Raw genomic sequence first — 17,639 nt, 5'->3', positions numbered from 1 at the left:
CAGTGTTACCACTACAACTGAAATGTGATGACATCTTCCAAAGACTGTCTTTCATACAGAAAGCATGGAAGAGAAAAATAAAAACTGAAGGGGATTGATTTGCTCTCTTATAATCAACTAAGCCTAATTCTGAGGTATTCCACAATTTCCAAACAGACCTCAAAGCAAATGAGAAGATGGGCTAACAAAACTTCCTTATCCAGTCTTTTAATGAGAGATAGGGCAATTCATAAATTGGACTTAACATTCATGATTAACATTTTGCTGCTTTGATTTCTTGCAGAATTCTTCAGAATCTACCTGAGGTTCCTTGAACACTCACTAGCAGAGCAATGTGTGTCAGACTCTTCCAACTCACATCTCAGCATCCAGCTCCCACTGATGCATCCGAACCACAGTGTGAAGGAATTGTGTTCACATATAAAAGTGGGCTTCATCTTAGCCATAGGTATTTATGTGCTTTAGGAGAACATGCTCCCAAGTGAGAAACTGATACATGTACTTTTCCCTTCTCTTGGGAAAATAGTGGTGCAAAAATAGCATCTTTAATGGGAAACTGGATTCAGCCGCCTGTTCTGGTATGGAAAGGATCAAAGTGAAGCAACACTTTCCTGTCACAGTGTCTTAAATATGCATTTGATCTTTTTTTCTTAAGGATTTATATTCCAGCTAGTTAATAAGAAAGTACTCAAATCTGTATGCGTGTCTGTTTGTGTATAAAGACTTCACTGGCACACACACAGAACAAATAAGAGCTGATTTTTCAGGAATTAGACACAGAGTAAAGCAGAGTTTCTTCCCAATGCAGACAAATCTTCTGCATTCCAGAACGTCTCACTGTACAACAGGATCTGATGCTGTGATCCATAATACTTCTGTTTTCACCCTTCAAAAACCTAAGATTCAGCTTTACAAGTATTTCTAACACAATATTGCCTAGCTGTGGTTTAAAAGTGGAATAGGATAGCTCTACCAAACCTTACAGTGCACAGAAAGGAACCACAAAAATGCTGAAGTTGAAACAGTGTACATAAAGTGACTTGAAAGGCTAGAGCAGCTAGAACATTTAAATCCTCTACATTTCTTTCCTTTTTCTTCCTGAGAAATTTACACTATTCAGTCCAAGTAGCCTAATCATTACCTGGGGTGATATCTATGTACTTACTGGGCCTAATTAGTTAAAACTACAGCACTGAAATCTTCCCAAGCCTGCAATTAAGACACCATATTAATCTTAGTCAATAGCTTTATTCTGTTTGTTTTTTAGCTCAGAATAAAGATAATGTGATGGATGGTAACCCTGAAATCTAATCCTCTTCAATCCCCCAGGCTGTAAATCTAAGGAAACAAGGTGCCACACTTCTCCTTGCTGTCCTGCCATGTCTCACCCCTGACCGAGAGCAATCAGCTCCAAGAGAGTGCTGATTAGCAACTGTGCTCTTTGGTCCTCATTAGTTCTTACTAACAGAAGTTAGCAACAAATTACATGGATAGGTAACTCCCGCAGCTGAATAGAAAATATCAGTTGTTTTGACAGAGATTTATAAAAACAATTCATAAACCATGGCCACAAAACAGTGATGCAAACCTTAGGGGCTCAATATCTTTGTGATAGTCAGTCATTTATAACCTATGGAGCAAAAGGTAAAAATCACCCATAATGGTGGGCATTTGGAATAATTTTTAGCAGATCTGATTTTTAAATGAAGCTTCAAGTAATAAACTTCCTGTTTGGTTTGTTTTTTCTTTTAGGATAAAAGAATGCCACAAAGACACGAGAAGGGATTTTTGCTACATTGCACAGAGTCATCTTGAGACCAGAGCTCTGTTGTTTTCTTCCTAGACCTTTAAATTAGTCACAGCTTTTGGGAAGTCTAAATCACCCTGCTGACGGGGAAGAACGGGTAGAGTGTGGAGAGAAGGCTCAGCACCTTTACCTGTGTGCGCTGACTCCCATCCCTCTCCCACTCTGGTGCTCCCTCCCATACAAGGGGATGTGAAGACAAGCTCTGCCTGCTCTAAACAGATGCAGCACTGCTGCAGTCCCCATGGATAGCAGCTATTCTGAGGGCTTTGATGAGCTTGGTGTTAAAGTGTGCCCGGTCCAGGTGACAAAATACTCCATTCTGAATGCAAATCATGGGCAGAAGTTAACTAGCAAGGGCACTAGCCGCAAAATTTGACCACTTGTGAGTACTTGGATCATTTTCACCCTGCTCTTTTATTCACCCTTTATTAATTGATTAAGTGGTGAAATTCAAAATAATATAATTCAGCCTTTGTACTGCAGTATAGTAAAACTGACTTTCAGCTGTTTTCTATTTCCACTTTCATATTACAGCCATGACAGCCTACTATAATACAACAACAACAAAAATTATAAAATAGGTCAGGACAGCTTACAGAGTTGTCTTTCACCAGAAGAGCACAGCACTGGATTCCTGCCAACAGCATTTTATGGGGATTCCAGGCAACAGAATCAGCCCTGCAAAAATCATTAATGGAGAAAGGGAGTTGAAAATTGCATCCATAATCATGGGTATTAAAGAATCAAAAAAGACCAAACACAATCCAAGTGGACAAATCAGATTTTCCATACTCCCACCCCAGGTTCAGAAATCTCTCCTACTGTTTTTTAAAATGCAGCACTTATGGAAGCCAACAGGTCACATAACTTCCACCTCAATCCTTAGTAAGTGAGCCCATGGAATATAGACTTACCTGTGGATACCATGAAGAAGTCTGCGATGCTTCCTTGATATCAAAGCTGAGCCACCCCAAGAAGCCTGTTGGAACATTTACAGAGCCAAGAAAATATTATTTGTATAAAGTTATTTTGATAATACTTCAACTAGTAATTTCTAAAGATGTCTTACCTCATTTAAAACTTAGTTTACTACATGGTTAGTTGGCTAAATTTTGCCTTTAGTTTCATCTCCTGAAAAGAAGATGGCAGCCTGGGGCTATGCCTGAAATACAGGTGGCTGTGGTCTGTGCCACTACATGAGCCACAAACCAGAGCGGCCCTTCTGTGTAAGCAAGGGCAATGAACTGATATGTCCTTGCATAATCAGACTTATTGCTGATACCAAACAGAGTTGCTTCCTTTCCCCCAGCCTTAAACTATCAGTGACAGCAGAAAGTCCCACTTTGCACATCTTCTTCCTGCTAGCCAATGCCCTTCTGAGAATTCCACTGGGGGAACAGTGGACAGTGATAATCTCTGGCAACTGCAAAGGCCAGGCTCAGGTTTTGCACAGATATGAAAAGTAAAGTCTGTCAGTGGGCAGTAGCAGCATTTCTGTAACCAGCAACTGAACTGACCTTAAACTGACTTAAGATTCCCTCAGCTCACCTAAGAACTAAGTGTGTGCTCTGAGAGCCACTTAGATCTTCTCTGTAGTGAGGAGCTCTCCACTGAAACTCCTTATTTAGTTCCATCTACTCCAGACACCCATATTTGGGTGACACCTTTGGCAGATATGTCTCTCCAGAGACTATAGAAAGAACTCAGACAACAATTTTTTATTACCTAAGTTTAATTTCTGGACAACCTGAATCAGGGAATGTGATTATTTTTCATGAATTCTGCAAGGATCATCAGGTGCTGTGAACCTTCAGCTCTCAAACAACATTTATCCACAGTGGAAAGGTGAGGAGATAATGTAAACACCAGACATGTCACACAGTGCATTTGAGAAGTTACTGCTAAACAAATAAATATATAAAACGATTTTCAATATTCATGCAGGCAGAATGCACTTAAGCAAACTACCTGTGAAGCACACAAAGCTCTTCAGAGACACAAAATACGTCAGTCCACAAAACATTTGGACTCAATTTATTAAAAAAAAAAAAAAAAAAAAAAAAAAAAAAAAAAAAAAAAAAAAAAAAAAAAAAAGTAAAGGAAAAGAAAATCACTGATGTAAAGATTCCTGACCTAAGCATAGAAAATATATGCTGGTTTGGGTTTTGTTCTTTTTTTCTTTCCTTGAAATAAAAATATGTGATAGCTGATATATGAATTTATCATCAGTATTTGCTTCACAGGTCACACATTAGGAATGAGATATGCTATCTCTGGGAGACAGGATGGCAAAGGCTCATAAGGGAGATGAAAGTTATTAACTTGTCTTAAAAAGTCATTCTCATTAGTGCCACACACATTAACAGATCACATCATATTTCACATTGTCATGCTCACAACATCCTTGCTGAGACAAGTGCTGCTGCACACACTACAGGTGGGACCTAAGGTAGGAAATATTTTTGCCTCAAACTTCATGGTAATCCTGCAGAACCATGACTTGCAACTTCTTTTCTCCAGCTAGTCCAAATTTGCCATGCTATGTGACGACAATCAAACTGAACTTCCTATTCAGAGACAAATTTTACTCCTCTCATTCTATGATTCAATAAAACAGTCACTAAGTTATTTCCTGATTTTCAGAATTTATAAATAACCCATTAAAATACAATAAATTTTTACAAAATTTGCATCCAACATTTCTGTGTTTGAAAAAGTCGACATTCTCACACTGTTTGTGAAAAACAGGACTAGAAAGGCATTTGAGAGGTCATTTCAACAGTGTGTCACCCCCAAAGGCAAGATTAGCCATACTCATCTCATTTCTCTCAACCACATCTTTTCTACAGGTTATTAATCAACAAATCAATCATACTTGTAATTAGCACTGAAGTGAAAAACAAAATGCAGAGAGAGACCAGCAATTGCTGCCTCCACAGCATTTTTTGCCCTACTTTCTGCCTTTTTTAAAGGAACTACTACTGGAGATCTAGGTGAGAGAAATGATATTACTCTCCTTGAGCCACCGTAATACAAGATGAATTTGTGATCCATGTTTCTTTACCCAATTCAAAGAGCAAGTGCTTAAGGACCCAGGGGTGGGAAAAAACCAAACAAACAAAATCCCAAACAAACAAAATACCCAACAAAAATACCAAAAAAGAACCACAAAAACAACCAAAACAAAACACCATGAATGAGAAGGCACTTAAGAAGACCAAGAATCAATGGCTTTGTCTGGTTTTAAAGGCGTCTCTAATGATGGAGGCTGCACAACTTAACCACTTAATTTGTGTGTAACAGGAATATCAGCTTTTAATTTAAAGTGTCAGTCCTAAACAATGTTACCATTTGTCACACCTCCAGTGGTCAGGAGACCAGATTAGTCCTTTTCTTTTAGCAGCACCTTTTAAAGTTTCTGTAGACTATTACGTTCTGTTTCTTTGTCTTTTCTAGTTTAAATAACATCAGTGTTTTCCATCTTTCCTCATTGGTCAGAATTTCCAGATATGATTCTGTTTATCTACATTGCTTTCTCATTTTCTAATCTTTCTCCTTTAGAGCCTTCTTGAACTGCATCTTTTTTATTTTGGACAAAATTTGGATAAAGCAGAAGGCATGTGAAGCAGAAAGAAAGAATCATTTTATGTATCTCCTTTATTCAATTCTGAAAGGAATTTAATTCTATTTGAAAATATCACTGATTTGTGAACTAGAAAAATATCTGGGCTTTACAGTAAAGATCTGCTATCTAGCCAGCAATCCCCAGCCTGTGTTTGTGTACTTGTTTACTGCAGCTTAGAATTCTATCTTTATTGAACTGCAGCCTAGTTTTTCCATTTTTTTTTTTCCCTCCAAATTGTCAAAATCCCTTTGAGTTCTAATCCTGTCCTCCAACCGCCTTTTTTCAGAAGTCTTATGTCATTTTCAAATTTGTCAGCATATTCTTTTTCATCCAAGTTATTTAATGAAAATACCAGATAATTTCTACCCTAAGGCAGACCTGTAAGGAATCCCCCTCCAATTTTTTTTTTTTTTTTTCCCCTTTCAGGGAATCACTGGTAGGATGGTTCTGTGGGAATGGTTTTCCAGCCAGGTTTTCACTCACTACTGGACCTGCAGCTTGGCAGGTTTCTTTGGCTTTTTGATGAGCTATTGCAAAGACAGAGTAAAGCTGACTGCTTCTCCTCCGTCCATGAGACTATAGAAGGAGGGCAGATTGATTAAACTAGAATGATACATTTTAAGACAAATCCAGCTGACAGCAACGCAGGGTAGGTCAAAACACCACTGTTATCAACCTGTGTCCTGCACAATGTAATTGGTAACAAGGTATGAGAAAATTACTATTTCATATGCCACAAATCACTTACAACTGAATGATGGGAATCACAGCATGCACTGCCTGATTACCTAAGCATGGGCTAATAGGTCAAGCCTGATTTTCTCTACTGGCCTAATAATGGGAGGAAAAAAAAATAGTCAAAGTCAGGACCATCAGGGAAGAAATACATGGCATTTAAAGCTACATGAAGACAATACATGACATACACAAATGCTAGGGGGCATATTGATGATACAAAAAAGGTTATTAAGAAAGGCATCAGAGATGGAGGTTAAAATACAATAAGCAACTGGAATGCTGTAATGTGAACAAAATAAGCATGGTATAGCCTCTGCTCTTAGGCTTGACTGAACAGCTTGGCTGCTAGGGTAGTTTGGACCTACTGGTATTATCTTCTTAAAACATTTTCCTTAACTCGCTTTTCCTCTCTGGCTTGTCTTCATGTAAGAGCTTATCTACTATTTCTGACTTTATTGAAATTTACCTTCCTGAAGCTTACTGAATTTTTGTTGACATTTTCCCTTTTGACCTTCCTGAGAATCACAAACTTTATAATTTCATATTTAATGAAAAGAGTCTCCCTAAGGCAAGCACATCAATTTTTGGGATCAGAAAATATTCTGAAATGAGATAAATCATTGTAAATCTGGAAACAATACCACTGACATTCATATAAGATATTCTTAGTAACAGCTTGTGAGAGCACTTACAGTAGATAGTCCTGATGCCTATCAATGATACATGAAAAGTCCTAAATTAGACAGAACTTTACCTGGGTTTTACTCTTTGTTTTAATTGCACTGTACCTTTTTTCCTTCAAAGTTACAGTAGGCTTAAACAGCAGTACACACTTGTTAGACTGTATAATGTGTAAATCATTCAACAAGAAACCAGGCATTTCAGCAGAGTGTAGATTCTCAGAGATTTCAAAAATATTACATTCCATCCTATAGTGATAGGAGGTATGCTTACTTAAAAAAAAAAAAAAAAACAAACAAAAAAAAAAAAAAAACTCTTCTCTGTGTTTCTTAGTCTTTCTGAATGGCAGAGATCCAGTCTCACTCTACCTGCTCACATACAGTTTCAGTAAATCTATTTCTAGTGGTGCTGTGTGAGAAAAAATATCACTCTAACAATCATAGTCTGCTCATTTTACCATAGCACACTTGTATATACACATGTGCGTTTGATGTCACTTCTGTGGAACATTTTTAGTCTTTCCCCATATCCTGTTCTCTTATAAATATACCTAGAAACTTTTAAGGAAAAAATAGAGAAACAGCCTTCCACTCAACCCTTCAAAGAGTGTGAAAGATAGAGAAAATACTGGTAGAACTTCTGAGAACCACTGAGAGACTCATAACATGAATCACATATTATATTAAGAGAATAGTTGGTCTTCCAGACTGTAAACGAAACTTATTACTGGACATTTGTCCACCTACTGGGAAACGATTAACATCTGACAGCTACAGTCATTTCAAAACAGAAAATAACTTAAAGATATTCCTGTACATTTTCACCTTAATTTAACATGAGGCAAAATTGGAAGAATAAAGTTAGTTCTTTTCCAAACACTAAAGAATCACTAAGGTTCAGAACAGGACCCAGACTTATCTCACCATGTTTTAGTTCAGCTACAGGGAAACTACTCACTGTTCTCCTACAGCCACTGGAGATGGCTCCAGCCACATCTGTTTCACTCACCTAAAGTCCAACACAGATTCCAGCTACATTTCTCTTTCCTCCAGCTACATACAGACACACAAGAGAGTTGTGTAACAAGAGTGCTGCGCTTCTGAAAATCTGATGAGTCCTTCACAGCAGCGAGGAGGCTTGGCAGACATTTTAAATATTAGGCCTAAATTCTGTATTTTTGACTCCAAGACTATAAGAAAACTCTTTTGGCGCTCACATACAGTGACTTTTTTGATGTCTGCGAGACATTTATTTGAAACATGCATCACTGCCTGCGTGATCTTTCTTTAGATACTGAACATTAAACAAACACTTCTGAAATTTAGAGCAGGTCTGGAAATCTCCACAAATATTGCTCCAGATTCCCTTATTGCTCCATGATTTTTAAAATCCATTCATTAATCCAGAATGGCTAGATTATTATCTAAACCTAAAATTACAATGAAAAAAAAAATCTTAACAGTTTAAGAAAATGTAAGAACAGGAAATTCAAATCTGTAAAAATGAAACAGAAAAAATTATGACTGGTTGAGCTAGAAACACACCTTTATTTTAACCTATACGAGCCTCACACCACAGTTCTAATGTGTCTATTCCCCGACAGAAATTGGGGAGAATCAAAACTTATGTTTGTATATAACCACTCTTGAAGCATTTTTAGGAGGTAGAAAGAAGAAGAAATTGATTGTAAAATAATTTTGAAATATAACCTGACAATAACAAAATGGCTTTGGCTGCTTGTCTGAACCAAGTTATTTTTCTGTTTTGCAGCATATGTAAAAGAGTCAAATCTGAACATATTCCTGGTTCCTATGCAAGGAAAAAGAAATGTTATTAAAGCCCAACTTCTAAAAAGAAATATCTACAGTCAAAGTAAAAGAGCAATTATAAAAAAAGTAGTGCTAAACAAAACCACACAGTACACAAACTCACATCAACATGAAGCCAGAGGCCATGAATTTCACAGATATCAGCAATTTTATCCAGAGGATCAAATGCTCCCAGTACAGTTGTACCTGCTGTAGCACAGACAAGAAATGGTGCTGACCCCTGCAATAGGATGCAAAACAAACAAACAAAAAAATTAACATTTGCACTGCTAATCTCTTCCTTGTTTATCTGTAGAGCTAACATATAAAAAGATCTAGGAATGTAGGACAAGTATGTGACAATCTACATTTTAGTTTCCCAGCAGAAGGTACTGTATTTAATAGTGCTGAATCTTTTTTTTTTTTTTTTTTTTTTTTTTTTTTTTTTTTTTTTTTTTTTTTTTTTTTTTTTTTCCTTTTCTAGTTAACACCATCCCAGGGCAGACTTCTGAAGATTCAGACTGTTTTGACAGACGCTAGTTTTGTCAAAATCAAAACATACCAGATATTTGACATCTCTCTTTATACACTGATTTCCATTTCTCAGTCTTTCACATTTCACTACCATATTTGCTGTCATTCTGACTGATGAAATAAAGCTATTAGCTCAGCCAGTAGACTACTCATGCAAGGAAAGGGCTCATCCCTTTAGGATTTCCACCTGCACTGTCTCTACAACACCCCTGCTCTCTGCTTGTTGAAGAGGAAACTTCAGCTAGGAAACACGGTTTGCTTTCAGCCACGTTGCTGCATACCATGACAGGAACAGTCACCGCTGTCTGATCCCACGCCTGACCTAAAGCTCACTGCTATTCCCTTGCTCCAGCTCCTGTCTAGGAAAGAAGAAGGGCTGTAGATGGTAACTGAATGTTAGGAGAGAGACTGCTGGAAATCTCAGACAGTGTTAAGGTCAATCAGATGGGATAAGGAAAATTTTTGTCAGGCTGCAGTCTCAGACAGTCATTGACAGCTGTCCATCTTTGCTTTTCCTCAGCTACTAGCAGACCAGCTCACCTACCCTTGCAGATAGACCTATGTGCCTGGTCTACTTAGGAGCAGAAACTGCAACAAAGAAAAGAATTGTTGGAGTCTGTAACAACTCCATGAAATGGAGGCTATGGGCCCTAGCAGTGACTGTGCAGTCCCACTTGCTGGTAAACGCACGCTGAAAGAACTGCTCTGCATGGTTCAGCATCTGGCCTACAGAAAGACAACGCACTTACTGAAGAGGCACTAAAGTTGTTATTAAATTGTACAAACTGGGATTGTTGAAGTTCATTTGCAGTGAATTATATCTCTCAGATGATATAAGTGTGTCTGCAGAGGTAACTCAATGGAGCTTTAGTGAAATCAGACATCAGCTGAAAAATCAAACTCCACACAAGTCTTTCATGTATCTCCACCTAGCTGAAATTCAATTTTTTTTTTTTTCTTTCTTTTAAGTGTTGCTACTTTAAACATCTACAGAGACAGACAGGCTTGATGCACGTTTACACTCTGACAGTTTTATACTTCTTTACAGTGCAGAAGACTGTTAGAATGATATGTAATTATAATTTATTTGTATTCTAGATTTTCTTTATAAATGGCTAAAGCAATGAAAAGTAACATTGGAATGAACTCAAATTAATCCCATAGATTCACAAAGACTTAGCAGCCTTTAATTCACTTCTTTGTCATTTATTCTGAGTACAAGCTACCACAATAGTTAATCAAACTTACAAATCAGCCTGAAGCTTGAGTATAGAACACTTGCAAGTAAGGCAAAGATGTATCCAATGCATCTGTTTTCTGTTAGTGTTCTTCCCAGCAATTTTCTCCCACAGCTACATCAAAGTCAAAGGTTCTCAAGCAGCCAATCAGTAGCACAACTGAATACAGGGACAAGTCTCAGGTCTCTACAAATTCCAATAATTGCTACCATTATACTTTTCCCACAAAGAAGGGAATTAAATTTTTATTACTCTTGACAATATAATTAAACTAATCATCCTGCCTAAATTCTCTAAAAAGAGAAGACTCTTGCCATTCATATTCAGCGATCATTTTGTGTTTCAATCACTAGCAAATACATCCTCTGTTGTCTAGAGTCATTAGAATATTTACTGCAATTCACTGAAGCATCTTTCTGTAAAAGTTGTAAAGAAGCACTTTGCCAAGGAGAGACACACTGAAGCTCTGATAAAATGAAAGCCTTCCAATACACCTATAACTTCCTTTAAAACTCAAGTGAAATCATGTTTTCCTGTAGGCAAAGCATTTTAATATAGAACATTTGTTTTTAAGTTGGGAAGTACCATACTGAGGTTGAACTTTTTGAAAAAAATCATAAATTCCAGATGATTTCTTTCAAATGACCATTACACGTATTGTTACAAAAACAAACAAGAATACTGTTTTTGCAAAAGCAGAGTTGATTGTCCTGCAAGCCTGTTTCCCCTTGCTTTATTTTATTTCAGTCTCTTTTTTCCCCCCAGCTTGCTCAAATGACTAAAGTACATGCTATCTTTCTCAGAAAATATGAAGTGCAGAAAGAGGCAAGCAAGAGAGCTTGCTAGATCATTAGGGCCCCCATGTATTAACAGCTATGGTATCCAGCAGAAATCTCAAATAAGAGATGGTTGTTTGTCAGAAAATGTATCCAAATCAGAACTTACTGAAAGCTGTTATGGCCATAGCAGTTCAGGACAGGACAGGACTGCCTTGGCCACAAATTTCTCAAGAAGATTTCCCAAGCAGATTTCCCAAGAAAGGATTCCATGCCATGGACATTGCACTAGTTGCTTTGCATTCACTCATCATGGACTACAGGCTGAACCCTGAATTCTACTGCTCTGGTGCACAAACTAGAAGTGAGAAAAATGGTGAGGTAACCAAGCCAAAGGAAGATCCTCTTGGAAGTCACATTTAGTTCCTCAAGCTCTCTAAAACAGATTATGTTGGCTATAGGTAAGGGCTGTCTTACAGATTGTGGGAATGTATGTTAATGTTGTTCAAATACACACATTGGTGCCTTTCCAAATTCTTGCCTTCAACTTTCTACTTGGCAAAGCCCCTAGGGGAAAAGAGGCACATCTCTGGACTCCCACTAGGATAAGAGAAAGGATGAAATTTAGCATTTGAAGCTTGTAAAACAGTTTTAGCGACTAAGCCGCACATTACTGTTCTTGCTCACTGCAGAGGCAACAGAGCAATCGCTGCTGCAATTAACTGAAAAAACATTTTAGGAAAACATACTGCATCCATTTGAAAAAAGGATCAAGGGCAAAAGAAATCCTACAAGAAATGTGTTAAATACTTCAGAGCAGCATTGTACTTGGGACTTTCATTAGCAGTAAACACCCTGTGGAATTTTCCTCCCTTCTAAGAGTGTAGAACCCATAAGCCTTGGCTTGTTCCACGAGTTGGTGGCAAATAGATTGCACCTGTAAGAAAGACATTGTTACATTAACTGCCCTATTTTTAAGACTTTGGCCACTCTTAGTTTTCCTTCCTTCCACTCAGACACACACAGTCTGCATACACTCCTCTCTCCTTCACACTCTCTCTCCCCCTCTCACCTCGTTCCTGGCCCGCTGGACTTGTTTCTCCAGTTCCTCAGGTATCATCTTACCTCTAAGGGACACAGATTTAAAACTTTTTCAGTTACATTCAAATAGGTTAGTTATGTACAGCACTACTGCATTTTAAAAAGGCTCAGAGATCAGAGTCATGGTGTTTGCTTGTTTGCTTTCTTACCTTTCATCTGTTTTGATGAAGTACACATTCTCTGTACCAATACCCAGGAAAGAGGCTGCCTTCTTCATGGAGTAATGGCACTGTAAGTTGAGAGAGGCACAAAAAAAAAAAAAAAAAAAAAAAAAAAAAAAAAAAAAAAAAAAAAAAAGTACACTCACAATTAAACAAGAGAAACAAAGTAAAACTCTTTAACATAGAGAACAGCGACAAGTACAACAGCACCTAACAGCCATGACAAAAGCATATTCCAACACAAAAAGCAAACTGATAAGGTACATATCACAAAGCCCGTCTTGTACTTAACACACACAGAAAACTGGGGAAAATAAGACAAAAAAGGTTGTGTACCATGTATAAAATTCAAGCTTAAGAAAATAAATTAGAAGCTCTATTTCATACAATTTTCTTTAGAGCTGGTTCTGCATTAGAATGAAAAGTAGATGCTTTGAAGTGTCATCAGGGAAGAATTATTAATTGTTTCAAAAACTTTTAATAGAACTAAGTCAAAAGTATCAATGAGTGTAAGAGTTAGGAAATGCATGAGGAAAAGGATCTAAACACTGGGTCTAACTCAACAGCCTGAAATCAATTAATTAGGTCTGAAAGTCCAAAAGTCCACTCCTTGGAAATTGGACCCTTACTTAGGATGTATATTTGAAGCCTCTACTTTATGCTTGTTACAATTATGTATGCTTTCTCTCATCCTCAGCTGCTGGCCTCTGCCAGAGACAAGATACTCCAGAGACAGGATACTCTGCTAAACTTACCCATGGCCTAATTCAGCAACCCATGTTCATGGGATCAAGAAACTCAAGTCCCAAGACCTACCAAAATTTCAGATGTGGTAAAATGGGGATTTGCAAGGCTTTCAATGTCCTATCTCTGCAAAAATATCTGGAAATCATGGGGGTGTGAAGATAGTTCACATGAATGTGAACCTTAGAAACTACTATGAAAGCAGGCAGACTTTAGACTCAGTACATCTTCAGACTTTACTGTGGATTTTGCAAAGGGTTCCAGTGTGAGCCAGTCCGCATTTTTCAGAAAATTAAGTTACTATTTTAGCAAAGAATTTTATCTAGGTCTCATCACTGAGACATATTTGAATGAGTACACAGGAACATGCAGCCCACTTCTCACTTTGCACTGATTAAAGGGCATCAGTCTATGAAGCCTGTGAAGTGACTGTAAAAGAGAGAATTTGAGAAATGGGTGTTTATTTAATCAGAGTGTGGTAAAATGACTAAGGTGAGAATGCTATTCAAGCCCACAAACAACTATATATTTTCACAAACTTATTTCTTTTCAACAAATATTAATGGTTTATCTAACCATATTTCCAACACTGACCTTTACAAGGACCTGCTCTACTGTGGATACTGTTGTTCCAGCACAAGAACACTTTGTCTTATTCCAGAACAAGAGTACACTGATCTCTGCTTAATTTGTCTTCAAGATTATAGCCTGGGAATTCAAGACACAGTAACCTTCTTAACCCAAAGATATTTAGATGTCAAAACTACCCACTTAGAGCAGTGGAGTCACTTTTGAGAGTACACCACATCCCATAGGACTACACAGTTCTTCTCAGAACCAAGATCATCCAACCCTTGGATAATCACCGCCCTTCTCACAAAACAAAATTTTCCCTTTTACACATTATTACTGAAGGGTTAAAATAATGCGTACTCCAGGAATACAAAGACGTCGAGAATTGTTGCTTTTCATACAGGAGGTGAAGCCAGGTGGTTAATTAATTCCATTTTCTTCCTGAGAGTTCACACAAATGCAGTTATTGCAGAACATAATTATGAAAAATGTACAATATTTTAAAGTGTGGGCATGAATATATTAAGGGTATTAAAGCTTGTCACACTTATTTTGATGAGATGGATGATCTCAGAGGGCTCTTTTTCTTTTTGATGAAGAGGTTTCCCCCACCATCACCCACCTTTTAAGCAAAGGAATACAAAGACACTACCTGATGCTACTGAGCAGTTTTAAGAAAGCTTAATTTGTAACACGACACATGCACAAGGCCTTTAGGGCTCAGTCATTTAAACTGTTACAAGAATAATAACATACATAGGTGGATAATTAGTCTTACATTACATCAAATTGCATCAATAAAGGTAATAATTATTGTAAGTGGCTGGCTGTGTGTTGTTCAGCATAAGTTTGGAGATGTTTTTGACTGACTAGTGAATCACTTAAAGTACAAGCTGCCTCCATCACTGACTTCTAGCCATTGCTTTCAAACGAAAGGTATGAATCACCAAGAATAATCAGATTGTTCCAAACTGAGTAAGCAGCAGACCTACAAATCCAGTATATTAGTAAGCAGACAATCAGTAAATTATATCTTTTATTATAAACAATGGTATGAGAGATGGAAAGGAAGATAAAAGAGGCTTGAGTACCTGAGAGACTATACCAAAAAGCAGAGGAAAAGAGAAGAATAGAGGGAATACAAAAACCAGCAGGGTGTAAGATATATTATTTTTCCCCCATATTTTTCCCCCAGATGTACTCCTGGGCTTCTTAGAAAATTCTGTCCTTTCTGTAGGACAGAAAAAGAACAAGACTTGTAATACTACATAGACTTGGAATATGCTTCCTTTGGTGAAAAGAGAGGTCTTTCAGTTCCATTGACTGGAAACACGTAAGAATTTCTTCCCCCCTTCATTACTAGAAGCCATTATGCTAAATTACATTGCATCATTTTAAGAAAAAAAAATATACCAAAGAACATTTAGCAGCTACAGTCACAAGAGTGCCAACTAATTCACTTTTCATAGTTCCCTTTCCAAAAAAGGAGAAAGAAATGTCCAGATTAAAAGTATTATTTTAAATACTGTGAGTTCAGATTACTCTTGCCATGTTTTTCACAGTTTAGTCTGTTTGAACAAATTATTAAATATGTAGCCATTTGTAGTAAGAAATTACCATCTTTGAGCATGAGATCAGACTGGAACATTGGTGCATTTAAGATGTGCTGCTGTACTATTTTACGTGTATCTAGACATAGTTTTCATTTCCTAATAATGTTTGCAAAGACAAGGTACTTTCTACCTGTGTTCATTAAAACAGAAGAAAATTTGTATTTTCTTGTTTTTAAAAAGTTTCCTAGAGACATGATTGCATAAAGCAATTACATTCTTATGAGATTGTTTTATTACCCATTTTTCTCTGTTGTAATTTCAACAGGGGACAACATGATAAGATAACGTTGTGTTCTCTCATTTTATTACTTTCACGATCAAGTTGCACTGGGGAGGAATTTAGTTTCATTTCAACTAAAAAGACTGCTCATATCAGCATGTACATTTCAACTGATAACACATCCTCTTCTACCCTTACTTACCTCAAACATATCAGATTTCTACCTTTCAGATCAATGTAACACATACTTGTGCCAGAATAAAGTTTAGATGGGACTCAAATAACAAAATGGGAATAAAAAGGTGGGCTGACACCTATAACTATCTAAGAACTGTATTAATCTCCTATAGAGCCACAAATCATGCCTCCAGAAAATGGGATGTAATAATTACTCTCTACTGCTACTGTCTCAAGAGGAATCACTCTGTAATGGTCCAGCAAAAGTATTACAGAGTAGCAGCATAAACAGTGTTCACTGTGTATCACCACAGTTTTTAATATCTAAGTATTTACTTGCAGGAATAAGGAGCCTTTTTATTCCTGAAGGCCTAGCAGAATACGTGAGGACCTTGGGTGGGCCATGCATTAAATATATGTCTTTGTGTTATCCAAGAACATACAAAAAATACATAGCCCCGGATCACACAAGTCATTGAAAGACTGCATTCCCTGGTTCTGCAGCAGGGCAGCTCTTTCAACCTGACAAGTGCCAAACTGAAACTCAGAGACTTAGCAAATCAAGGCAAAAATTATTTTATTTCAGCACACCACTGCAGCCAAACCCTAAAATGGGACAGGGGGCTTGAACACTCATGTCTTTTGACTCCTTATTTGACTCAGTTCATTATAGCCTCATGGCTCCTCCATGCCAGTGTTCTTGCCTGATTCATGACAAAGATAAACCCAGGTTGTTAATTTCTCCAAGTTTTGTTTTACTTTTCATTTGTTTGCTTGTTTTGTCGTGGGGGTTGACAATTTACTTCTCCAGGTACCTCTTCAGTTAAAACAAAACCAACAACAACAACAACAAAAATCCAACCAAAACAAAGGGTGTTTGGGATTGAGTGTACCCTCAGGAAGCTCACAGATGACATCAAGCTGGGTGGAAGATCAATCTGCTGGAGGGTAGAAAGGATTTGCAGAGGGATCTGAACAGGCTGGATTGATGGACAAGGCCAAGAGTGTGACATTCAGCAAGTCAAAGTGCCCAGTTCTACCCTTGGGTCACAACAACCCCAGGCAGCACTACAGGCTGGGGAATGACTTGTTGGAAAGTGGTCAAGTGGACAAGAACCTGCGGGTGCTGTTTGACATCCAGCTGAACATGAGCCAGCGTGTGCCCAGGTGGCCAAGCAGGCCCATGGCATCCTGGCCAGTATCAGCAATAGTGTGGCCAGCAGGATCAGGGCAGGGATTGTCCCCCTGCACTCAGCACTGGTGAGGCCACACCTCAAATCCTGTGTTCAGTTTTGGGCCCTCACTGCAAGAAAGACACTGAGGGGCTGGAGTGGGTCCAGAGAAGGGCAACGGAGCTGGTGAAGGGTCTAGACAGTGAGTCCTGTGAGAAGTGGGTGAGGGAGCTGGGGGTGTTTAGCCCAGAGAAAAGGAGGCTCAGAGGGGACTGACCTAGTTGCTCTCTACAACTGCCTGGAAGGAGAGTGTGGCCAGATGGAGCCGGGCTCTTCTCCGAGGCAACCACTGACAGGATTAGAGGACGTAGCCTCAAGCTGTGCCAGCGGAGGTTCAATTTGGACAGTAACAATTTTGTCACAGGAAAGGTTAACCATTGGAAGTTTGCCCAGGGAGGTGACAGAGTCACCATCCCTGGAGGTGTTCAAGAAACAACCAGATGTGGCATTTAGTGCCATGGTCCTGTTGACAAGGTGGTAATCAGTCAAAGATTGAACGTGATGATCTTAGAGTCTTGCCCAACCTAAATGATTCCTCAGTTCTGAGTCAAAGGTGCAAAATGTTAGGTAAGGCTCAAAATAAAAACAATAATAAAACCCTAAGACTGTAT

The 17,639-nt window shown here is 38.1% G+C and overlaps 1 protein-coding gene across 2 annotated transcripts in view; it reads right to left on the bottom strand.

Moving 5' to 3' along the window:
- Positions 1–17,639, bottom strand: part of GADL1 (glutamate decarboxylase like 1) — an 82,842-nt gene that overhangs the window by 47,138 nt on the left and 18,065 nt on the right. For both annotated transcript variants that reach the window (XM_040083078.2, XM_040083087.2), the window contains exons 7-11: positions 12,458–12,537; positions 12,280–12,334; positions 8,784–8,900; positions 2,722–2,786; positions 2,404–2,485 (exon numbers count right to left, since the gene is read on the bottom strand). In XM_040083078.2, the coding sequence (XP_039939012.1) occupies positions 2,404–2,485; positions 2,722–2,786; positions 8,784–8,900; positions 12,280–12,334; positions 12,458–12,537 (399 nt within the window). The remainder of the gene's footprint in view (positions 1–2,403; positions 2,486–2,721; positions 2,787–8,783; positions 8,901–12,279; positions 12,335–12,457; positions 12,538–17,639) is intronic.

This window comes from Hirundo rustica, chromosome 1 (genome assembly GCF_015227805.2).
Source record: "Hirundo rustica isolate bHirRus1 chromosome 1, bHirRus1.pri.v3, whole genome shotgun sequence".
NCBI classification, from domain to species: Eukaryota; Metazoa; Chordata; class Aves; order Passeriformes; family Hirundinidae; genus Hirundo; species Hirundo rustica.
This window is presented reverse-complemented; position numbering and strand designations above follow the sequence as displayed.